Raw genomic sequence first — 26069 nt, 5'->3', positions numbered from 1 at the left:
GCATCCCAGTCGTCATGGAAGTATCCTAGCAGTCATGGAAGTATCCTAGCAGTCATGGAAGTATCCTAGCAGTCATGGAAGCATTCTAGCAGTCATGGAAGTATCCTAGCAGTCATGGATGTATCCCAGCAGTCATGGAAGTATCCTAGCAGTCATGGAAGTATCATAGCAGTCATGGAAGTATCCTAGCAGTCATGGAAGTATCCCAGCAGTCATGGAAGTATCCTAGCAGTCATGGAAGTATCCTAGCAGTCATGGATGTATCCCAGCAGTCATGGAAGTATCCTAGCAGTCATGGAAGTATCCTAGCAGTCATGGAAGTATCCTAGCAGTCATGGAAGTATCCTAGCAGTCATGGAAGTATCCTAGCAGTCATGGAAGTATCATAGCAGTCATGGAAGTATCCTAGCAGTCATGGAAGTATCCTAGCAGTCATGGAATTATCATAGCAGTCATGGAAGTATCCTAGAAGTCATGGAAGTATCCTAGCAGTCATGGAATTATCTTAGCAGTCATGGAAGTATCCTAGCAGTCATGGAAGTATCCTAGCAGTCATGGATGCATCCTAGCAGTCATGGATGTATCCTAACAGTCACGGACTTATCTTAGCAGTCATGGATGCATCCTAGCAGTCATGGATGCATCCTAGCAGTCATGGATGCATTCTAAGAGACATGGATGCATCCTAGCAGTCATAGATGCATCCCCGCAGTCATGGATGCATTCTAAGAGTCATGGATGCATCCTAGCAGTCATAGATGCATCCCAGCAGTCATGGATGCATTCTAAGAGTCATGGATGCATCCTAGCAGTCATAGATGCATCCCAGCAGTCATGGATGCATCCCAGCAGTCATGGATGCATTCTAAGAGTCATGGATGCATCCTAGCAGTCATAGATGCATCCCAGCAGTCATGGATGCATCCCAGCAGTCATGGATGCATTCTAAGAGTCATGGATGCATCCTAGCAGTCTTGGATGCATCCTAGCAGTCATGGATGCATCCCAGCAGTCATGGATGCATCCCAGCAGTCATGGATGCATCCTAGCAGTCATAGATGCATCCCAGCAGTCATGGATGCATCCCAGCAGTCATGGATGCATCCTAGCAGTCATGGATGCATCCTAACAGTCATGGATGCATCCTAGCAGTCATGGATGCATCCTAGCAGTCATGGATGCATCCCAGCAGTCATGGATGCATCCTAGCAGTCATGGATGCATCCCAGCAGTCATGGATGCATCCTAGCAGTCATGGATGCATCCCAGCAGCCATGGATGCATCCTAACAGTCAAGGACGTATTCCAGCAGTCATAGCATGTCTCCACAATGGCTGCTGCAGGTTGCCAGTACCAACAGTCAGGATGACCAGGTACTTCCCAAGGAAGCCTGTTTTCAGGCCAGGCTATCTGGTAAGGATTAACTCTTGAAACTGAGTGTGTTCAATCTCTCTCTCTCTCTCTCTCTCTCTCTCTCTCTCCTCACTCAAAACACAAATTTACTGGATGCTATCAGAGGAATAATAAAATAATAATAACAATAATAATAATAATAATAATAATAATAATAATAATAATACTGTAACAATAACAATAATGATGAAGATAATAATAATAATGTAACAATAACATAAATAATAATAATAATAATAGAAGTAATAATAATAATAATAATAATAATAATAATAATAATAATAATAATAATAATACTGTAACAATAACAATAATGATGATAATAATAATGTAACAATAACATAAATAATAATAATAATAGAAGTAATAATAATAATAATAATAATAATAATAATAATAATAATAATAATAATAATAATACTGTAACAATAACAATAATGATGAAGATAATAATAATGTAACAATAACATTAATAATAATAATAATAGAAGTAATAATAATAATAATACTAATAATAATAATAATAATAATAATAAGATCCTACTTCTGCTGATAAAAAGTCTGATATTGAGACTTTTTTCATAACAGTTAAAATATATAACTTTCATTACCTTCAAATATTTACGATGGCGAAGAATTTCCTTTCAACTGGAGAATTAAGTAATGTCGACGTCTCTTTTATGGCAGATAATATTCATTTAGATATATATAATGTACATATTACCAGAATTTATTACGACTATTACTGATGTTGATAATGGTAATGTTGCATTTTAATGTTTATATCATATATTTACTCGACGTTTAAACATATGTGATGGTGGCAGTATGGTAGTGAATGTGGTGCACTATGGTACTGTGTCAGTATGGTAGTGAATGTGGTGCACCATGGTACTGTGTCAGTATGGTAGTGAATGTGGTACACTATGGTACTGTGTCAGTATGGTAGTGAATGTGGTGCACCATGGTACTGTGTCAGTATGGTAGTGAATGTGGTGCACCATGGTACTGTGTCAGTATGGTAGTGAATGTGGTGCACTATGGTACTGTGTCAGTATGGTAGTGAATGTGGTGCACCATGGTACTGTGTCAGTATGGTAGTGAATGTGGTGCACCATGGTACTGTGTCAGTATGGTAGTGAATGTGGTGCACCATGGTACTGTGTCAGTATGGTAGTGAATGTGGTACACTATGGTACTGTGTCAGTATGGTAGTGAATGTGGTACACTATGGTACTGTGTCAGTATGGTAGTGAATGTGGTACACTATGGTACTGTGTCAGTATGGTAGTGAATGTGGTACACTATGGTACTGTGTCAGTATGGTACTGTGTCAGTATGGTAGTGAATGTGGTACACTATGGTACTGTGTCAGTATGGTACTGTGTCAGTATGGTAGTGAATGTGGTGCACCATGGTACTGTGTCAGTATGGTACTGTGGCAGTATGGTAGTGAATGTGGTGCACTATGGTACTGTGTCAGTATGGTAGTGAATGTGGTACACTATGGTACTGTGTCAGTATGGTAGTGAATGTGGTACACTATGGTACTGTGGCAGTATGGTAGTGAATGTGGTACACTATGGTAATGTGTCAGTATGGTAGTGAATGTGGTACACTATGGTACTGTGTCAGTATGGTAGTGAATGTGGTACACTATGGTACTGTGTCAGTATGGTAGTGAATGTGGTACACTATGGTACTGTGGCAGTATGGTAGTGAATGTGGTACACTATGGTAATGTGTCAGTATGGTAGTGAATGTGGTACACTATGGTACTGAGTCAGTATGGTACTGTGGCAGTATGGTAATGAATGTGGTGCACCATGGTACTGTGTCAGTATGGTTCTGTGGCATTATGGTACTGTGGCAGTATGGTAGTGAATGGTACACTATGGTACTATGGCAGTATGGTAGTGAATGTTACACCATGGTACTGTGGCAGTATGGTAGTGAATGTGTTACACTATGGTACTGTGTCAGTATGGTAGTGAATGTGGTGCACTATGGTACTGTGGCACTATGGTAGTGAATGGTACACTATGGTACTATGGAAGTATGGTAGTGAATGTGATATACTATGGTATTTTGGCACTATGGTAGTGAATGTTACACTATGGTACTGTGGCACTATGGTAGTAAATGGTACACTATGGTACTGTGGCACTATGGTAGTGAATGGTACACTATGGTACTGTGGCACTATGGTAGTGAATTGTACACTATGGTACTGTGACACTATGGTAATGAATGGTACACTATGGTACTGTGGCACTATGGTAGTGAATGGCGCACTATGGTACTGTGGCACTATGGTAGTGAATGGTACACTATGGTACTGTGGCACTATAGTAGTGAATGGTACACTAGGGTACTATGGCACTATGGTAGCGAATGGTACACTATGGTACTGTGGCACTATGGTAGTGAATGGTGCACTATGGTAGTGAATGGTGCACTATGGTAGTATAGTAGAGAGAGGAAGCAGAGGACTACTTCTATCTAGAATTAAGGACTCGAGTGTAGCTGCCAGGTGAACGTACTTTATAATGTATTACCTAGGTGAACGTATTCCACGGTACTGTATTATCTAGGTGAACGTACTCCATAGTATTATCTAGGTGAACGTATTCCATAGTATTATCTAGGTAAACGTACTCCATAGTATTATCTAGGTGAACGTACTCCATAGTATTATCTAGGTGAACGTACTCCATAGTATTATCTAGGTGAACGTACTTCATGGTACTCTGTTTTCTAGGTGAACGTACTTCATGGTACTGAATTATCTAGGTGAACGTACTTCATGGTACTGTATTATCTAGGCGAACGTACTTTATGATACTGTATTATCTAGGTGAACGTACTTCATGGTACTGTATTATCTAAGTGAACGTACTTCATGGTACTGTATTATCTAGGTGAACGTACTTCATGGTACTGTATTATCTAGGCGAACGTACTTCATTGTACTGTATTATCTAGGCGAACGTACTTCATGGTACTGTATTATCTAGGTGAACGTACTTTATGGTACTGTATTATCTATGTGAGCGTACTTCATGGTACTGTATTATCTATGTGAGCGTACTTCATGGTACTGTATTATCTATGTGAGCGTACTTCATGGTACTGTATTATCTAAGTGAACGTACTTCATGGTACTGTATTATCTAGGTGAACGTACTTCATGGTACTGTATTATCTAAGTGAACGTACTTCATGGTACTGTATTATCTATGTGAACGTACTTCATGGTACTGTATTATCTAGGTGAACGTACTTCATGGTACTGTATTATCTATGTGAACGTACTTCATGGTACTGTATTATCTAGGTGAACGTACTTCATGGTACTGTATTATCTAGGTGAACGTACTTCATGGTACTGTATTATCTAAGTGAACGTACTTCATGGTACTGTATTATCTATGTGAACGTACTTCATGGTACTCTGTTTTCTAGGTGAACGTACTTCATGGTACTGTATTATCTAGGTGAACGTACTTCATGGTACTGTATTATCTAGGTGAACGTACTTCATGGTACTCTGTTTTCTAGGTGAACGTACTTCATGGTACTGTATTATCTAGGTGAACGTACTTCATGGTACTGTATTATCTAGGTGAACGTACTTCATGGTACTCTGTTTTCTAGGTGAACGTACTTCATGGTACTGTATTATCTAGGTGAACGTACTTCATGGTACTCTGTTTTCTAGGTGAACGTACTTCATGGTACTGTATTATCTAGGTGAACGTACTTCATGGTACTCTGTTTTCTAGGTGAACGTACTTCATGGTACTGTATTATCTATGTGAACGTACTTCATGGTACTCTGTTTTCTAGGTGAACGTACTTCATGGTACTGTATTATCTAGGTGAACGTACTTCATGGTACTGTATTATCTAGGTGAACGTACTTCATGGTACTCTGTTTTCTAGGTGAACGTACTTCATGGTACTGTATTATCTAGGTGAACGTACTTCATGGTACTGTATTATCTAGGTGAACGTACTTCATGGTACTGTATTATCTAGGTGAACTTACACTGTGATATCGTGTCACTGTGGTAATAAAAATTATTCTGAAGTTATATTGAAATGGATGATAACGGAAGACTGACAAGAGATGAATCATCCCACAGGACGTTAATGATGCAGCGGAAAACAGTGTATGTGTTGTTGATGACTGCTGGTGTCTTCTCTCTCCTGGTATTCCACCTGGTACCTATGAATATGTCTTACAATACCAAGTTCGTCAGGTACATGACAGCACCGATGGCTGACACTCCTCACCCAGTAGTCTGTACACCGGTCAAGCCTTTTTACACGGAAACTGAGCTCAAAGGTAAACTTTACGATAGATGACATCAAGTTGCTTAGTAAAGCATATGTTAGGTAAAAGGAGACAAGTGCAACTAATGTGACATTTTACTGTGGCAACGTTTCGGTTTGATAAAGCTCCTGGAGAGCGAAACGTTGCCACAATAAAATGTCACATTAGTTGCACTTGTGTCCTTTTACCCAACATATTGTCGGTAACTCTACCAACATTAATAAAGCATTTGTGCAACAGGTGGGTGTCTTTATTGCTTTCCAGGCTGAGGGACTGACCACCTTAATGCTACTACTGTCACCTCTGTTATATAGCTCCTCTATATAGTCCAGTTTTCGTAACTACAAGTGGAAAAAAACATCAGAAATTGGAAAGCACCGTTATGAAGCCGTTTCCATACGCTATTCAATTTTGGAAATACTACTTGTTCAGTCACAATTCCAAAATTTCACTGTAGAGGAACTATATAAGAAAGTTGACTGTATCTCAAGCTTAATAGACTGATCACATCTTTACCTCTCCACTGCTTCTGTTGTCTCCATATTTACTCACCTCTGTATTCAACTGAAGAAGTTTGCTGTGTAGGCGAAACGTTCCAGAAATAAAGATATAATATAATAATATATCTGTATTTACTACAAGTACACGTACAAGGTATACAGACCATAGCTGACATCAATGACATATTACTATATAGAAAGCCCCTTGTTATGCACAGCATTTCGCCACCAAGCCACGGGCTTGAGAGGTGAGAAAATTATATTTGTCAGAGTAAATGTGTGAAACCAGGAAATGTGTAAAATCCCTGAAAATTTTAAATAAAGAAGCATAATAAACCACGGTACAGGTGGGGACTGAACTCGCAGCAAGTCGTAAAACTGTAGCCAACTGACGCGCTGGCCTGGAGTTTTGCGACTCACTTGCCACGAGTTCAATTCCTACCCGCACCGTGGTGTATTTCCAATCGTGTCATTACGATTTCGTGAGTCAAAAAGAAGCATAATCGTTGTCTTCCCAAATTAAGTTCCACACTAGAAATTCATTGAACACAATTTAAGGAAAACGAAAATACTGACCACCTGTTGAAGGACGCTCATGCATTAAGTGATTAATCTAAACATTACTGTTTCTACTGAATTTTCAGGCATTTTAGGTAATTCCTGAGTTCAGATCAATGGTTCAGAGAACCGACAAGTTGATAACACCTGAGTATTTTTATCAATAAAGATACCCAAGTGTTGTACCGGTGTCCAATTTATCAATTCCTGAGTTTACACATCTACTGTAACGTACTTACGTCAGTAAGATCACTAAAGCTTCATTAGCTACGTCATAGATATGAGGGAACCTTTTTTGTATTGTCAAGTAGTTCAGATATCACTTCAAATTCATGTCTATACATATTCAACATGAAGCACTATATTCACTGGGAAGAACTAAGCCTGTAAGGGTCATACAGCACCTGGGTATGGGAGGTAATCAGGTTTGACCAGTGAACACTGAGGGGTGACCTTAATTCCACGCATCAAGAACCCTTTATTAGCATCAAGATACGTCCATTGAAGGGTGAAATGTACGATAATATAAATAACTATAATATCTAAGCGCTTTTGTACGGTTTTCCAATGTAAGTTCACGAAATTGCTCGGGTATTTTTTTTTTTTTTTTGCCATTATATATAATTCTGACGAGTATGACACTTGTACAACCCCTGGGTATCTTCATTATGAAGACGTTTCGCCCGCCAGTGGCTTTATCAATTCAATGCAGAGATTTATATACTGGAAACAATGGAAGATAAGATGTTTGGTCCCTCACTCATGATCAGTCTTAAGCAGAGTTTACGACCAACGGAATGAACATCTCTCAAAGCTGAGGGAGTGATTACCTCATCTTCCACTGTCTCCAGCACAGTCTCTGTACTGAACCTGAAAAGGCACTAGTCGGTGGAACGTCTGCATCACAGACGTTGTCAAGTGTTGCTAAAGTCTTGTCGGTATTGTGTACCAGTCATATAATGATACATAAATCTGTTCTAACCCCACTGCTCTAACAGGTCCAAAAATGAACAAAAGTTTGCTGCCAGAGGCCTGGTGCTTACCTCAGTCAAGATACCTGCCTCTACCCACAGACAACATGCATAGTAAGTCTCCTGCGTCTCTCCCTCTCTTGATAATAATAATAATAATAATAATAGACATGCACAGTAAGTCTCCTGCGTCTCTCCCTCTCTTGATAATAATAATAATAATAATAATAATAATAGTGGAGATGTCATGTCTGAGGGCAATGTGTGGTGTGAATATAATGCAGAGAATTCGTAGTTTGGAAGTTAGGAGGAGGTGCGGGATTACCAAAACTGTTGTCCAGAGGGCTGAGGAAGGGTTGTTGAGGTGGTTCGGACATGTAGAGAGAATGGAGCGAAACAGAATAACTTCAAGAGTGTATCAGTCTGTAGTGGAAGGAAGGCGGGGGAGGGGTCGGCCTAGGAAAGGTTGGAGGGAGGGGGTAAAGGAGGTTTTGTGTGCGAGGGGCTTGGACTTCCAGCAGGCATGCGTGAGCGTGTTTGATAGGAGTGAATGGAGACAAATGGTTTTTAATACTTGACGTGCTGTTGGAGTGTGAGCAAAGTAACATTTATGAAGGGGTTCAGGGAAACCGGCAGGCCGGACTTGAGTCCTGGAGATGGGAAGTACAGTGCCTGCACTCTGAAGGAGGGGTGTTAATGTTGCAGTTTAAAAACTGTAGTGTAAAGCACCCTTCTGGCAAGACAGTGATGGAGTGAATGATGGTGAAAGTTTTTCTTTTTTTTCGGGCCACCCTGCCTTGGTGGGAATCGGCCAGTGTGATAATAAATAAATAAATAAAAATAATAATAATAATAATAATAATAATAATAATGGACAACATGCATAGTAAGTCTCCTGCGTCTCTCCCTCTCTTGATAATAATAATAATAATAATAATAATAATAATAATAGACAACATGCATAGTAAGTCTCCTGCGTCTCTCCCTCTCTTGATAATAATAATAATAATAGACAACATGCATAGTAAGTCTCCTGCGTCTCTCCCTCTCTTGATAATAATAATAATAATAATAATAATAATAATAGACAACATGCATAGTAAGTCTCCTTCGTTTCTTTCTCTCTTAATAATATCTTTATTTCTACAAATACATGTAGAAGGTATACAGTCCTAGCTGACATCAATGACATAGTACTATACAGAAAGCCGCTTGTTATGCTGAGCATTTCCCGCAAATTAGGTCAGTTTTGTCCCAGGCTGCGACCCACACCAGTCCACTAACACCCAGGTACCCATTTTATACTGATGGGTGAACATGGACATCAGGTGTCTTACGGAAACACGACCCTCATGTTTTCCATCCGTACAGGAGATCCGAACTCCAGACCTCAGTGTGTGAGCTGAGTGCACTAACGACCGAGCTGCTTGTAAAATCCATCAACATAACACGAACTAAAACAATATCCAAATAAATTTATATAGGATGTACAGATTGTATTAATGTTGGTAGAATTACCGACAATATGTTAGTAAAAGGACACGACGACAAGAACGTGACAAAGTTCCTGGAGAGCGAAACGTTGCCACAATAAAATGTCACTTTAGTTGCATTTATGTCCTTTTGCCTAACAGGATGTACGGAGGAAGATGGCAGTCAGCAGGATTCGAACCCACGTGTGGGGAGGATTATATCTCCCTAGTGTGAAGCTTTAGTCCACTCAGCTTCACATTGGAAAGTTATGCCACTCCCCACACGTGGGTTCAAATCCCGCTGACTGTCACCTTACTCTGTATATACCTCCGCTTGGGTTAGGTTAGGTAAGGTTCGTCAGGAAAAAGTTCAAGTGTTTCCTGATGCGGGTCTTAGTCAGATGATGACCCGCCGCTGGAGGTTTTGGTCATCTGTCCGAGGCCTTCCCCTGGCTTACCCCTCCACCCCTTTAAAAATTATGGTCACAGTTATAATCATTTTTTATATTTATATAGATCGTGTGAAAAGGACACTTTCTTGGCTTCTCCAATACTGAAAAAACCACTAGTGGCGAAACGTTTTCTTTAATAGATGCCCTGAGCCATACACAAGTGTTCTTTACCACAGCTTATCGGTATCAGAATACCATGTACAACTATACGGTGTTGTAGAGAAGGAAGATACTTCAATAGCTCCGGAGGTAAAACGTTTCCTGAATAAAGATTCCCATATGTTGCATAAGTGATTCAATCTTCAACTTATGGGTTTTTCAAACCATTCATCACACACTCTGAGATCTCCCCCTAAGGTATATTTATTTTCTTCTCTGAGGATAAGGGTCCCTGATTAGCACCAAAGGCGGTACTTTCCTATATAAGAACTGTGTATTAAGAATATTGAAGACTAGGAACACACACTAGCAGGCTTCTTATGAATGCTGAACTTCAAGTTAAGAATATTAAAACTGGGGACGAAACACAAATAACCCGCACATAAAAGACAGAAGCTTACGACGACGTTTCGGTCCGACGTGGACCATTGACAAAGTCACACAGTGTGACTTTGTCAATGGTCCAAGTCGGACCGAAACGTCGTCGTAAGCTTCTGTCTTTTATGTGCGGGTTATTTGTGTATCGTTCCAGTCACGGTATTGTGCCTTTTTGTTATTTATTTGGGGACGAAAGTTGGTAGATTTCTTATATATGTTAAGAACATGTTAAGAACACCAAGAACTAAGAATGCACACCGGTAGGTTCTTACGAATGTTGATCTTAAACAACTTCAATACCTTGTGAGTACAGACATACACAAATTACAAATAAACAAATAGCACAAAGACTCCTGTTTGTATCAGTGAGATATTTACTGTTAGAAATACTGATACGCAGCCTGGGAAAAATCATTAATGCTCAGCATCCACAAGCATTTCCCCAATATTTAGGCCACAATCAAGACAGGCTATCAGGGAATCAAGACAGGCTATCAGGGACTCTAGACAGGCTATCAGGGAATCAAGACAGGTTATCAGGGACTCAAGACAGGCTATCAGGGAATCAAGACAGGCTATCAGGGACTCAAGACAGGCTGTCAGGGAATCAAGACAGACTCTTGTCTTCAGAACAGAAACTAGGGGCCCCTTCAAACGAGTTCAGACACGTGATTGATAACACAAATAACCCGCACATAGAAGAGCGGAGCTTACGACGACGTTTCGGTCCGACTTGGACCATTTACCAAGTCACATTTTGTAAATGGTCCAAGTCGGACCGAAACGTCGTCGTAAACTCCTCTCTTCCATGTGCGGGTTATTTGTGTATTGTTCCAGTCACGGTATTGTGCCTTTATTTTGTTATTTACGTGTCTGGGCCATATTCCTAGAAAAGTGCAACTAATAAGACACATTTCTGTACACTGAAGTCTGGCAGCCAAAATTCCCAGTTGAGAAGAGAGTCGTCTTTAGGACTTTTGTTTACAAATATACTGATCGTCAATACAGAAATAACCCGCACATAGGAGACAGAGAGGCTTATGACACCGTTTCGCTCCGACTTGTAACATTTACAAGTCAAACTAACTTGTAAATGGTACACAAATAACCCGTATATAGAAGAGAGGAGCTTACGACGACGTTTCGGTCCGACTTGGACCGCAAACCTATGCACAGTGGCATGTACATTCACTACTTTTCTTATCATGCTTCCTCTGTCAAGAAAAGTGTTCTCATCTCCCTCTTTCTCCGTGATCTCCACATCTGTGATCCTCAGTTCCTTCAGTCAGAAATTTCCATTCTTCATAATTCATTTTCCCGTCTTGGTTACCCTTCCCATTTCATAGACTCTGCCTTCTCACGTGCTAAACGTAATTTCTTCTCTCCCAAACTCTCTACTCCTGGGAACTCTTCTGTCCTCTGCCTTCCCTACATTTCCGGTCTTTCTAATCTCAACAACTCTCTCCGTTCCATAGACATCAAACTTACTTTCCGCCAGACTAACACTCTTCGCACTAATCTCGTTCATACCTCTCCTCCCTCTACAGATGCTCCTGGTGTCTACTGTATTTCTTGTTCCTCCTGTCCTCTTTAACAGAGTGTTCATTGTCCTACGACTCAATGAACACAGTTTTGGTTCCACTTAACAGATTGTTCATTGTCCTACGACTCAATGAACACAGTTTTGGTTCCACTTAACAGATTGTTCATTGTCCTACGACTCAATGAACACAGTTTTGGTTCCACTTAACAGATTGTTCATTGTCCTGCGACTCAATGAACACAGTTTTAGTTCCACTTAACAGATAGTTCATTGTCCTGCGACTCAATGAACACAGTTTTGGTTCCACTTTGCAGATTGTTCACTGCCTTACGTCTCAATGAGCACAAACGGACGACTTGGCAACAAAATGTGTCAGTACATGTCTCTAGCACTACTAAGGAAGGTGTTTGGGATACGGGTAAGTGGAGCCAGGCTGACCGGAGGGGCCAGAATTGTAAGTTAAATTTGAAAAGTCCGTTACAATTCATGAGTTTAGGCACTTTTATTCCACATTAATGTTTTTAACCAAAAATATTTTAACTATGCTGGAAAAAATATAACTTTGTAAAATGCTTTAAACCTGAATAAAAACGTGAATGTTATGAATGAATATTTTTCTCGTATGAATTTCAGCTGTTCTATATGGTTGAAATGGAGACTAATGAAGAGTAGATTTTTTTTATGGTGTCAACGTTTCGCGTGTTCAGGCGAAACGTTCCCTCGATAATTTTGTGCTACATTTGCATTAATCTAATCTCTAAAAGCCTGCAAGACTCTTACCTTATTGCCATATAAGTGATTGACTTTCTGGTGCGGTTTAACATTCCTATCCAGATCTTACCCTAAAGTAGTTAAAACTTACAAATTTCCTGTGAAGGTGGATGATTAAGACACTTGTGCAACACTTGGGTATCTTATTATGTAGACGTTTCGTTAATGTTTCGCTTTATCAGTCCAATATAGAGAATCACAGTTGGGATAGTGAAGACAAGACGTAGTTTGAGGTGATCAGTCCCTCAGACTTAAAGACGTTCAGTTCATTAATCTAAGGTAGTATCTACTTCAGATCTGTCAATGCTGAGGGGACTGATTAACTCAAACCTCTTCATGCCTTTCTCAGTTTCCAACAGATTCATCAGGGCTATGGGACCGATCACCTTCAATTACTACGTCACATCTTTCATCGTTTAATCTCTACTAGACTGATAAACCCACTGGTTGGTGAAATGTCTCCACAGTAAAGATACCCAGGTGTTGCACAAATGTCTTATTCGTCTATCTTTCAATATTATAACCCCGTAATACATAATACTATTTCAAACACGTCTGAGGAATTATAGATGATCAAGCTTGACCTGATAATGGTAACAGTAACTCAAACTTAATGGGTGAAAAAATATTTGAAAACCTTTGTGTTTACGTACCATTAGTGGTTGAACGACCTCGTATATAGCAGCAATGGTTTGATGTCAGGATAATTTACAATTGCAATCTTTTCACCCGCAGGTTGCAATGGTTGAAGGTATGAAGCACCAAATCGGACCATTCTTTCCTAAGTTATCCATACCTGTGGAAGACCACAAGTGTTTTCCCGGCCACAATACTACAAGTGACTACAATGACCTTTACCTCAAGCTCATTGAATGGAGTGGAGGACGACTGCCATCCATAGCTGACTCCCAACTCTATCCCTATCCACTTAAAGTATCCACTTACGTCCAGGACTATCCGTGTCCCAGAACATTACTGCTGCCACTTAGAGACCACTTTCGCGAGGAATTATCGTTTCAACCAGAAACGATGAAAAAAGCTAGACAGATGCTTGATGATGCGCTTAAAACTGTACGAGATAATTCTACCCAACCAATGACCGTAATTACTGTCCACATACGCCGCACTGACTACATAACATATATAACGTACAGACATCATTTATTACCGCTACGAATGATATATTTCGCGAAAGCATTTAACTACTACAGACTGAGGTAAGTGAATATGTTAATAAAAATAATCTTTATTTCCGCAGGTACGTCTACAATATACACAGATCTATTTATTTATTTTATTTATTTTATTTTTATTTATTTATTTTAAAAATTTGAGCACACATACAGAGGTACAACAAATACAGGTAAGAGCAGTATGCCAAAGCCACTTATACTATGCATAGCATTACGGGCTGGCTTAAAATTAACTTAAGATTAACTAAGCAATGATGAAATCAGTGATAAAACATTAATGTAAACAGGTTACTATAAAGCACAAGTGAGTATTACAAAGACAGGTCATATGGTTGTATGCATTGTTGTACATTCAGTAGAATGGAGTATTCTGTTAGGTAGTGTATTTAAAAAATAATAAAGTTAGATTGGGTTTTAGGTTTAACATTTATGTGATATAATTGTGAGAAACATTTAAGATATACAATTTATAAGGTTCAGTTATTCAGTATTTATTTGGTTTTGGGTGAGTAAGTGATCTTTGAGAAGAGACTTGAATTTATAAACAGGTAGTGTTTCTTTTATATTTACAGGTAATGAATTCCAGATTTTAGGGCCTTTTATGTGCATTGAGTTTTTACATAGTGTGAGATGGACACGAGGAACATCAAAGAGTGATCTGTGCCTTGTGTTATGGTCATGTGTTCTGTTGAGGTTGGCAAGGAGATGTTTGAGGGGAGGGTTAATATCAGAGTTAAGTGTTCTATGTATGTAATAGGTGCAGTAGTAAGTATGGATGTTTTGTATGGTGAGGAGGTTTAGTGTATTGAATATTGGTGGAGTGTGCTGCCTATAGTGAGAATTTGTTATCATTCTAACTGCAGCCTTTTGTTGGGTAATTAGTGGTCTGAGATGGTTACTTGTTGTTGAATGTTGTATGTTGAAAGTAGTAAAAAATACCGACAAGTTGAAGATTAGGACACATGTGCAACAGTTAGGTTTCTTTATTGATGAAACGTTTTGCCTACACAGGAGGTTTCAGTCAGATACAGAGGCAACAGATGATGTAAAGATGTAATCAGTCCATCAACCTAGGAGAAAAAGCATTTGAGGTGGTCAGTCCCTCAGCCTGGAGAAGAGTTCAGCTTCATGGTCTGGAACAAGGTGGTCAGTCCCTCAGCCTGGAGAAGAGTTCAGCTTCATGGTCTGGAACAAGGTGGTCAGTCCATCAGCCTGGAGAAGAGTTCAGCTTCATGGTCTGGAACAAGGTGGTCAGTCCATCAGCCTGGAGAAGGGGTCAGCTCTATGGTCTGGAGCAAGGTGGTCAGTCCATCAGCCTGGAGAAGAGTTCAGCTCCATGGTCTGGAACAAGGTGGTCAGTCCATCAGCCTGGAGAAGAGTTCAGCTCCATGGTCTGGAACAAGGTGGTCAGTCCATCAGCCTGGAGAAGAGGTCAGCTCCATGGTCTGGAACAAGGTGGTCAGTCCATCAGCCTGGAGAAGGGGTCAGCTCGATGGTTTGGAGCAAGGTGGTCAGTCCCTCAGCCTGGAGAAGAGTTCAGCTCCATGGTCTGGAACAATGTGAAGCTGAAGCATAGAGACCATGGTTGACATCACTGACGTACTATATAGAAAGCTCCTTGTTATGCAGAGCATCTCGGGCAAATTAAGTTCTATTAATGTTCCCTTGTGGTTCTATTGATGTTCTCTAGTGGTTCTATTGCTTCTCTAGTTCTATTGATGTTGTCTTGTCGTTCTATTGTTCTCTTGTGGTTCTATTGCGTCTCATGTGGTTCTGTCATTACCTTTTTTGGGGTAAAAAGAACGCAAGGGTAACTAATGAGACGTTTATAACGTCTATGTTTCGCTCCTGGAGAGTGAAACATAGACGTAATAAACTATCTCATTAGTTCCCATTATCTCTTGGGAACTTTTAACAAGCATTTTGTGGGTAACTTCACTAAAATACATAAATGATGTGTCATCTCTTCATTTTTCTATTCCCTAGACGTGAAAAAAAATCTTCATTTCTTATCGCAGCAAAAAAATAAAAAAAAAATCCTCTGGTATCTGAAAGATTTTTAAATTACTACGATTTCTCTGTCACTTTTCCGATCTTTTTTTAATCACGTTCCTCACCAGGACATTTGATTGACCGGATAGCCTGTCTAAAACATCCCATTGATTTTGAATATTTGACTAGTTTCCCAATTTCCAACTAATTTTCCCATTTTCTAAATCAAGATTAGGTTAGGTCAGGTTAGGTCAGGTTATGTTATGTTAGGTTAGGTAAGGTTCACCAGGAAACAGAACAAGTGTTTCCTGACGCGGGTCGTAGTCATATGATGACCCGCCACTGGAGCTTCTGGTCATGTGACCTGGAGGGTATTCCGGGGGTCAACGCTCCCGCGGCCTAGTCCATGACCAGGCGTCCCGGTGGATCAGGGCCTGATCAACTAGGCTGTTACTGCTGGCAGCACGTAAACCAACGTACGAACCACAGCCGAGCTGATCCGGCACTGACTTTAGGTATCTGTCCAGCTCCCTCTTGAAGGCATCCAGGGGACTATTGTTTATTTCCCTTATGACTGGTGGGAGGCTGTTGAACAGTCTTGGGCCCCGGACATATATTGTGTTTTCTCTTAGTGTACTAATGGCGCCCCTACTTTTCACTGGGAATATGCTGAACCGCCTGCTAAGTCTTTCGCTTTCGTAGGGAGCGATTTCTGTGTGCAGATTAGGGACCAGTCCCTTTACGTTTTTCCAGGTGTAGATTATGATGCGTCTCTCTCGCGTGCGCTCCAGTGAGTACAAGTCAAGTGCTTCCAAGCGTTCCCAGTAGTTAAGGTGTTTGACGGAACTTGTATGTGCAGTAAAGGTTCTCTGTACACTCTCTAGATCAGCGATTTCACCTGCCTTAAATGGAGATGTTAATGTACAACAGTATTCCAGCCTAGACCTAGAGAGAACAAGTGAGGCCTTCCGCTGGCTTACCAGATTACGCCGAGTGTGTTTGTGAAAAACTAGTATTAGGTACTGTCTGCATTATCTGCACTGCTCCAGTTTCAGAATGTTAATTAATATACAGTACTGGAAAAAGGATTAGACACTATCTGCAACATTTGGGTATCTTTATTGTGGAAACGTTTCGCCAACAAGTGGCTTCCTTAGTCCGGTACAGAGACGAATAGTGGAAGTTGAAAAGGAGTTTGAGGTAATCAGTCCCTCAGCCTGAAGCTTTTACTACCCAGCATCTGTGCTGTGCCCACCAGCCTTCCTGACAGGATCGCATTATCTACCTGGAAAAATAGACTGCTGGTGTTGGACTACATCTGTGCATCTGGTCCACACCTACAACCTATTTTCTGCTGGTCAGCAGGATGCTGCTGCTGATCACGGGGAAGATCACAAGATCAACAAGGCTTGGAAGTGGCACTTGGCCCCCAAGTACCACTTCCTCCCTACAGAATCAGAGATCCCTTGGCCTTTAACCTATACAGAAAAGGTCACAGTCATTACAAAGGATTTAACACACACACACCCTCAACAAACTCCCATCTATTGTTCTTCTAGTCGAGGGAACTATAAACATGAACGATATAATACTCAGTAAATAATTAACCTTTCGTCATGTTGATATAATTATGAGCTTATTTAGTGTAAGTACACGAGAATTAAATGAGTATTACCCAGGATTAGCTGGTATATAATACGGTCTTTCATCTGCTGTTTTCCACTATGTAACTCCAACAATGCATGGAACTTCTGTTGATAGTCAACCCTATATATATATATATATATATATATATATATATATATATATATATATATATATATATATATATATATATATATATATATATATATATATATACTCTTTTGGTCTCCAGGTACGCCCGTCCTGTGTTTGCAATGACCAGCGATGATCCAAAGTGGTGCAAAGAAAATCTTGTGGACAAAGATGTTGTTTTTGCTGGTGAGTAGTGAGGCGGTACCTGGTACACATTATTTGGTGTTGGTGCTGCGTGTGGTTGTAGTGGTAGTGTTGGTGCTGCGTGTGGTTGTAGTGGTGGTGTTGATGGTAGTGAGGATGATAGTGAAGGTGACAGAGAGTGCAGGTGGTGATGATGAATGATGATAGTTAATCTCCAGGGTTTGTTACCTGGACCTCAACAATGAGAGTGGCTACTCATATTTCTCATATCATTTCTCATATCTCATATCATATTTCTCATATCATTTACAGGTGGTGATGATCCTGTGGTGGACATGGCGATCCTGACCCTGGGTGACCACCACGTCATAACCTATGGCACCTATGGCTTCGTCAGCGCCTTCCTAGGTAGAGGAACTATCGTCTTCCCCGACACCTACGGGGAGCCTTACACCTACTGCTTCAACTCGACCTTCTTCCAACCACTCTACAGGGATTAACATCTACAAAACCCCAACTGCTACTTTAATGGAACATTTCATTGATAATGAGGAAATGGCATGGTGATACCGACAAGATGTACATAAGTGTCTTTTTCCACATTTCATTGATAGTTTTACTTCACCAGTTCGTTGTTTACAGTCTTGTATCATGAATGTTTTACTGTGATAACATAAGAACATAAGAAAGAAGGAACACTGCAACAGGCCTACTGACCCATGCGGAGCAGGTCCATGTAATTCCCCCGGATTAGGTCAATGACCTCCCCCCCGGATTAGCCCAATGACCCACCCAGTCTGATCATCTCCACTCAAGGATGGAGCACTGCACCAGACCCAGCAGCACAAGCTAGTCAGGTCCAACTCACACCCACTCATGTATTTATTAACTGATGATCTTGTATCTATTAAGCTTTCTTGGAGGACTAACTCTCAATTATCTCATGTTATCCATGTTATATAAGGGAGTAACTTAATTTTGATGACCTTTCAAGTTTTACTGCGGCACTAACTAAGCCATACCACAGGTGGGGATAGAACCCGCGATCAGAGAGTCACAAAACTCCAGACCGACGCGCTAGCCACTAGCCCAGTGGTTAGCGCGTCGGCCTGGAGTTTTATGACTCTCTGATCGCGGGTTCTATCCCCGCCCGTGGTATGGTTTGTTTGCAATCGTGTCATTACGATTTCGTGAGGCACTAACTAATCACTGACTGCATTGTTACACAACTGTTAAGTACCATGAAGGGATTCAACACACACTGTCAAGGCTGAGGGACTGATTACCTCATTATCTACTGTCTCCAGTTTATACTGTAATCTTAGTATTGAACTGAAATAAAAACATCGCTTGGCGAAACGTTTTCATAATAAAACTACACAGGTGTGACACATGTGTCTTATTCATTAAACCCCAACACTTATTTATACAAAATCATCAGATTTCGCTACATATTTCAAGGTTGATGGACTGATTACCTCTATACTTCTCCATTGCTGCTGCTGTCTCCAGTTATAGTCACTTCTGTATGCGACTGAAGAAGCTCACTGTATAGGCGAAAGTTACTTAAATATACTCAAGTGTTGCACATGTCTTATTCATCAACTTATCAAGTTTATAGTCTGTTAAGACTGTCTCATCAACTGGGCTGCCAAACATCTGCTCAAAGTAAACTCATCAAAAAAAAAATAACTGGAATCAGTCCCAGAGAGAGAAAAAAAAGTGCACTTACTCTCAGGAGCACGAAACTGTATTTCAGTACGAAACTGTATTTCAGGAGCACGAAACTGCATTTCAGTACGAAACTGTATTACAGTACGAAACTGTATTTCAGTACGAAACTGTATTTCAGTACGAAACTGTATTACAGTACGAAACTGTATTTCAGTACGAAACTGTATTTCAGGAGCACGAAACTGTATTTCAGTACGAAACTGTATTACAGTACGAAACTGTATTTCAGGAGCACGGAACTGTATTTCAGGAGCACGAAACAGCATTTCAGGAGTACGAAACTATTTCAGGAGCACGAAACTATTTCAGGAGCACGAAACAGCATTTCAGGAGTACGAAACTGTATTTCAGGAGCACGAAACTATTTCAGGAGCACGAAATTATTTCAGGAGCACGAAACAGCATTTCAGGAGTACGAAACTGTATTTCAGGAGCACGAAACTATTTCGGAAGCACGAAACTATTTCAGGAGTACGAAACAGTATTTCAAGAGTACGAAACTAGGTGTCAGGAGCACATGACAGTCGTCTGCTTGTTTTAAAACAATGAATGTGATTTTCTGATCAGTAGTGAACTCATAAGCCTCACTTTGACGCTGTGTAGCTTCACTTTGACGCTGTGTAGCTTCACTTTGACGCTGTGTAGCTTCACTTTGACGCTGTGTAGCTTCACTTTGACGCTGTGTAGCTTCACTTTGACGCTGTGTAGCTTCACTTTGACGCTGTGTAGCTTCACTTTGACGCTGTGTAGCTTCACTTTGACGCTGTGTAGCTTCACTTTGACGCTGTGTAGCTTCACTTTGACGCTGTGTAGCTTCACTTTGACGCTGTGTAGCTTCACTTTGACGCTGTGTAGCTTCACTTTGACGCTGTGTAGCTTCACTTTGACGCTGTGTAGCTTCACTTTGACGCTGTGTAGCTTCACTTTGACGCTGTGTAGCTTCACTTTGATGCTGTGTAGCTTCACTTTGACGCTGTGTAGCTTCACTTTGATGCTGTGTAGCTTCACTTTGACGCTGTGTAGCTTCACTTTGATGCTGTGTAGCTTCACTTTGACGCTGTGTAGCTTCACTTTGACGCTGTGTAGCTTCACTTTGACGCTGTGTAGCTTCACTTTGACGCTGTGTAGCTTCACTTTGACGCTGTGCAGCTTCACTTTGACGCTGTGTAGCTTCACTTTGACGCTGTGTAGCTTCACTTTGACGCTGTGCAGCTTCATTCTGAAACTGTGTAGCTTCATTTTTAAACAGTGCAGCTTCACTTTGAAGCTCTGAAGCTTAAATTTGAAGTTCAGGGACTTTCAAGTTCAGTATCTTCATTTTGAAGTTCTTAAATTTCACTTTCAAGCTCCGAAGCATAAATCTGAACCCCTGAAGCTTCACTTTGAAGCTTTCCAGCATCACTTTGAGGTGGATGCATCAGCTGTTTTTCCCCCAAAAAGCGTTGACAAACGTTGTAAAAGCAAAGAAAGTTTTCCCGACGGAAGCTGCTGACACGACAACACTCCTTCAAGATCTGTTCAACTTCTATTGTATATTGTGTTATTTTTATACAATGTCGATTAGTTGATGAGTAAAACACTTGTGCAACACTTGCCGTATCTTTATTGTGGAAACGTTTCGCCTTCTTAGCAGGCTTCTTCAGTCTAGAACAGAGGTGACTTGCTAAGAGACTAAGCACCTTCAATCAAGGCTAAGGGACTGAAGATATGCAATCAAGGCTAAGGGAATGATTGAACATCTTGCATCAAGGCTTAGAGACTGACCACCTTCAAAACTAGGAGAATGAACATTTTCCATCAAGGCTAAGGGACTGACTGAACATCTTCTATCAAGGCTAAGGGACTGACCGCCTTCAAGAGTAGGATACTGAACATTTTCCATCAAATTTAAGGGACTGACCACCTTCAAAAGTAGGAGACTAAACATTTTCCATCAAATCTAAGGGACTAACCACCTTCAAGAGTAGGAGACTGAACATTTTCCATCAAAGCTAAGTGGCTGAACATCTTATAACTCTCGCTTCACTTCTTCTACTGTCTCCAGTATAAACATCGCAATAATTTGGTTTGTTCCGCACGCGAAATGTTTCGTAAATAAACATATTGAAGCCCGTGTGTAATATTCGTGAGCCGTAATATCCGTAACTCATTCAAATCTTCAAGTGAGCGTCTCATGCCACTGCGTTACTCGCTTCAGTCACGAGATCAACACTGCACTTCTGACCGCACCTCTGAATCACTCTCAAATACTCTACGAGGAATATTGCTCATACTTTATACTTCAACATCTTTCAGTAGATCCCTCTTGTTTACCGTTCTCCAGGCAGCGGCAGCAGCACCAGCAGCTGCACTATGAAGGTAATTGATGAATGAAGTACAGTGACGCTTTCCGTGTGTCAGCTCTTACCCAAACAATGACAACTAAGTGCCGCAACTTCTCAGTGTGAAATGAACAACGCAAGAGTAATTTACAGACATCAGTCCACATAAATAATACAGTATATGGGTTATTGTATTTTGGTTTTTAAGTTTTTCCACCAGAAATTTTATTAAATCATATATTCAATTTATACATCATAATATTTTACATTATGGCAATCTATTCATATTCAATTCAATTCAAAGTTTATTCTCTATAAGGATTACAATGCTGAGTTTACAGAAATTTGGTTATTGTTTGGTTCACATGTAGTAAAATAGTGATTACAGAGTGTACCACTAGAACGCTTAGCATGGCTAGGCATTTCGGGCATAGAATATAGAGTAACTGGTGAACGTAGAGGTATATTTTTATATTCTTTTCTATTGGTTTGTGTTCCTAGACGGAGTGTGCACAAGCTCACACAAGCGTATCGTCCGGCCATCGCTCTGGTGATATATTGACAACAAGTTCCGGAGAACTGAGAGTTATCACTTGTGATTTCTCACAGGTGGGGGGTCTAGGATGAAGGCTTTGTGTGAGAAGCATGTGGCTGCCTCCTCATTTCTCAACACTCTAGTGTCCAGTCACAGGTTACAGTTAGTTCCCCAGTCTCATTTCCCAGCACCTTTGTAATAGGCAGTCTCAGTCACTGTCCACAACTACCGTAGCTCTGGTATCAAATTTTTCAACAACTGCTTCAAAACTTTAACGTTAGAACTTATTGTTAATTAATCGCAGATTTTACCCAATGTCAATACAGCATTTCCGGATATTAGTTACGAATCAAATCACGGAACGGAAGCGACCTGAACTCATGATAGGTATAGGTAAGTCCTCAAACTCACAGGACAGTGCATTAACCACTGGACCATGCCATCCTAACAAGACTCGTTCTGTCATTTGTTTTCAATCGTTGGTTTAGAAAGACACGTAAGCAAACACTATGACATATTTATTAGAAAACGTTTCGGTCCTGGGACCTTGATCACTTCTAAGGTCCCAGGACCGAAACGTTTTCTAATAAATATGTCATAGTATTTGCTTACGTGTCTTTCCAAACCAACTTGTCGGTATTTATTACCAAGGTTTATACCGTTTTCAATCGTGTTATCATGATTTCATGAGTCAGTAGTTACGAATCATGGATGGAAATTTAACCAGAGTCTCCCATGGTTATAACTTCTAAGTTCCATTCACATATAACTCATTAATTTATTCAATACTTGCTGTTAATGAAAAGAGAGCCTATGGGAACCTTACAGCCTTGCTATGTAAGTGATCTAACAAGTTATTAACTTGAGATGAACCAATGAATTCAGAGAACTTAAACAAAGTATCTTGGTTAGAACAATTAAAGCCACAATACCGTGGCTGGAACAATAAGTCACAGTACCGTGGCTGGAACAATAAGTCACAGTACCATGGCTGGAACAATAAGTCACAGTACCGTGGCTGGAACAATAAGTCACAGTACCATGGCTGGAACAATAAGTCACAGTACCGTGGCTGGAACAATAAGTCACAGTACCATGGCTGGAACAATAAGTCACAGTACCATGGCTGGAACAATAAGTCACAGTACCATGACTGGAACAATAAGTCACAGTACCATGGCTGGAACAATAAGTCACAGTACCATGGCTGGAACAATAAGTCACAGTACCATGGCTGGAACAATAAGTTACAGTACCATGGCTGGAACAATAAGTCACAGTACCATGGCTGGAACAATAAGTCACAGTACCATGGCTGGAACAATAAGTCACAGTACCATGGCTGGAACAATAAGTCACAGTACCATGGCTGGAACAATAAGTCACAGTACCATGGCTGGAACAATAAGTCACAGTACCATGGCTGGAACAACAAGTCACAGTACCATGGCTGGAACAATAAGTCACAGTACCATGACTGGAACAATAAGTCACAGTAAAATGGCTGGAACAATAAGTCACAGTACCATGGCTGGAACAATAAGTCACAGTACCATGGCTGGAACAATAAGTCACAGTACCATGGCTGGAACAATAAGTCACAGTACCATGGCTGGAACAATAAGTCACAGTACCATGGCTGGAACAATAAGTCACAGTACCATGGCTGGAACAACAAGTCACAGTACCATGGCTGGAACAATAAGTGACAGTACCATGGCTGGAACAATAAGTCACAGTAAAATGGCTGGAACAATAAGTCACAGTACCATGGCTGGAACAATAAGTCACAGTACCATGGCTGGAACAATAAGTCACAGTACCATGGCTGGAACAATAAGTCACAGTACCATGGCTGGAACAATAAGTCACAGTACCATGGCTGGAACAATACAAAAATAACCCGCAATGAAAAGACCGAAAATTATGACGACGCTTCGGATTTATTATATTAATAGGATTTATTATATTAATATCGAAAGATTTATTGTATTAAAATCAGAGGATTTATGTTATTAATATCAGAGAATTTATGGTATTAATATCGAAGGATTTATTGTATTATAAAAAAAAATATGGTACAATACTAATATCAGAAGATTTGTGGTATTAATATAAAAGGATTTATGATATAAATATCAGAGGATTTGTAGTATTGATATCAGAGGATTTACTGTATTAATATCAGAGGATTTATGGTATTAATGTCAGAGGATTTACTGTATTAATATAAGAGGATTTATGATATAAATACCAGAGGATTTGTAGCAATAATATAAAAGAATTTACAGTTTTAATATCAGAGGATTTATGATATTACTTGAGGATTTCATAGGATTAACATATCAGAATTTCATGGTATTAATATCATATATTTTGGAAAGAGTGCTTGGATTTAAACTGATAGTGGCTCTGAATTTGCAATTCCTCACACAATTCGCTGCTTACACTCTTTAAATACATTTTTCATCAGTAATACTGTTTATTCACTGTTATTTGTCATGTTAGTTTATTTAGCAGAATACTCTCAAAATTTAAAAAAATAAGTCGAAATCTCAATACTTTGTATTTATGTAAAGTAAAAGGACACAAGTGCAACTAATGTGACATTTTATTGTGGCAACGTTATAATTCTTCCCAACAGCCAGGTTGCACTGAACGTCTCAAAAGTACTTTCACAAGCTAACACCAGAGTCGCCATCGCTTCCAGCACTTCAATAAAGGATCTAACCAGGACAAAATCCAAGCACCACGAACCAGTCAACGCAGGAGTTTACACTATACCCTGTGGAGACTGTGACAAGATTTACGTAGGTGAAACAGCAAGAAACCTCGACACTCGCCTCAATGAACACATTTACGCATGTAGGAACGATAACTTGAACAACGCCTGTGTACAACACCGAAATTCCACCAATCTCATGAAATTCAGAGACGCCCAATTAGTGATTAATGAAACTAATTTCCGCAGACGCAAGTGCCTCGAATCAGCACTGATCACTGTTTCGAATACAATTGAACAAAACAACGGCAGCTTCACCATCTCTGAAGTCTTAGCAAGAATCCTCCTGAAAACAGTAAACCCTGCCATCACATAGTCTCTCCTGTTATACTACACAAAGCCAAAGCACATTACAGAGAGTGAACACTGAAACAAGCTGCCTCTTTCCAGTCTATATTTGTCCAACCTATTTTTATGTTCCCCAAGTAATAGCTTTTATATCCTTTTACACATGTACGAATTAATTGCTCTACCATATTGTATTATTTTTGTCACTACTACTACTACTACTACTACTACTACTACTACTACTGTGTGTGATGAATGTCGGTTTTTCAAACCATTCATCACAACTGTCTGACACTGCAGCATCTTGGGATCTTGTTACAAAGAATTCTTCAACACTTGTCCAACCTTTGGACGAAGACCTACTTCGACTAGTGGATAGTACCACTATGACCTCACCTCCTCCTGCTTCGCCTCGCCTCACTACAGTATATAAGCCACGTCTACGGTCCTATGCTGTACATTCTACAAGATTGATGGACTCTACACATCGACTCCAGGCTGAGGGACTGATTACCTCAAACTCCTCCTCTCCTTACGCCTTTCTACTTTGTATCGGACTGATGAAGCCACTGTGTGGCGAAACGTTTCCTGAATAAAGATTCCCATATGTTGCATAAGTGTCTCAATCTTCAACTACTACTACTACTACTACCACTAGTGAACATCTAAATGTGTTTATGGTGGAAACGTTGATGTTACTCATGTGGTGATGTTGCCACGAATACTCGCCGGGCACTTGCTATGAGTA

The 26069-nt window shown here is 40.2% G+C and overlaps 1 protein-coding gene across 4 annotated transcripts in view; it reads left to right on the top strand.

The window, feature by feature from the left end:
• Window positions 1-19050, top strand: part of LOC128700882 (galactoside alpha-(1,2)-fucosyltransferase 2-like) — a 32523-nt gene extending 13473 nt beyond the window's left edge. For 2 of the 4 annotated variants that reach the window (XM_053794353.2, XM_053794354.2), the window contains exons 2-7: window positions 5562-5764; window positions 7809-7895; window positions 12100-12203; window positions 13292-13773; window positions 17618-17703; window positions 17974-19050. In XM_053794353.2, the coding sequence (XP_053650328.1) occupies window positions 5562-5764; window positions 7809-7895; window positions 12100-12203; window positions 13292-13773; window positions 17618-17703; window positions 17974-18161 (1150 nt within the window). In that variant the 3' untranslated portion in view covers window positions 18162-19050. Of the gene's footprint in view, window positions 1-5561; window positions 5765-7808; window positions 7896-8872; window positions 8881-12099; window positions 12204-13291; window positions 13774-17617; window positions 17704-17973 lie in introns of those variants that run through there. The other 2 variants (XM_053794355.2, XM_070104738.1) reach the window with 2 other exon arrangements.
• The last annotated feature ends 7019 nt before the right edge of the window (window positions 19051-26069 follow it).

The sequence above is a fragment of the Cherax quadricarinatus genome, chromosome 94 (genome assembly GCF_038502225.1).
Source record: "Cherax quadricarinatus isolate ZL_2023a chromosome 94, ASM3850222v1, whole genome shotgun sequence".
NCBI lineage: Eukaryota > Metazoa > Arthropoda > Malacostraca > Decapoda > Parastacidae > Cherax > Cherax quadricarinatus.
Note: the sequence above shows the minus strand (reverse complement) of the source record. Positions and strands in the feature narration are given on the sequence as shown.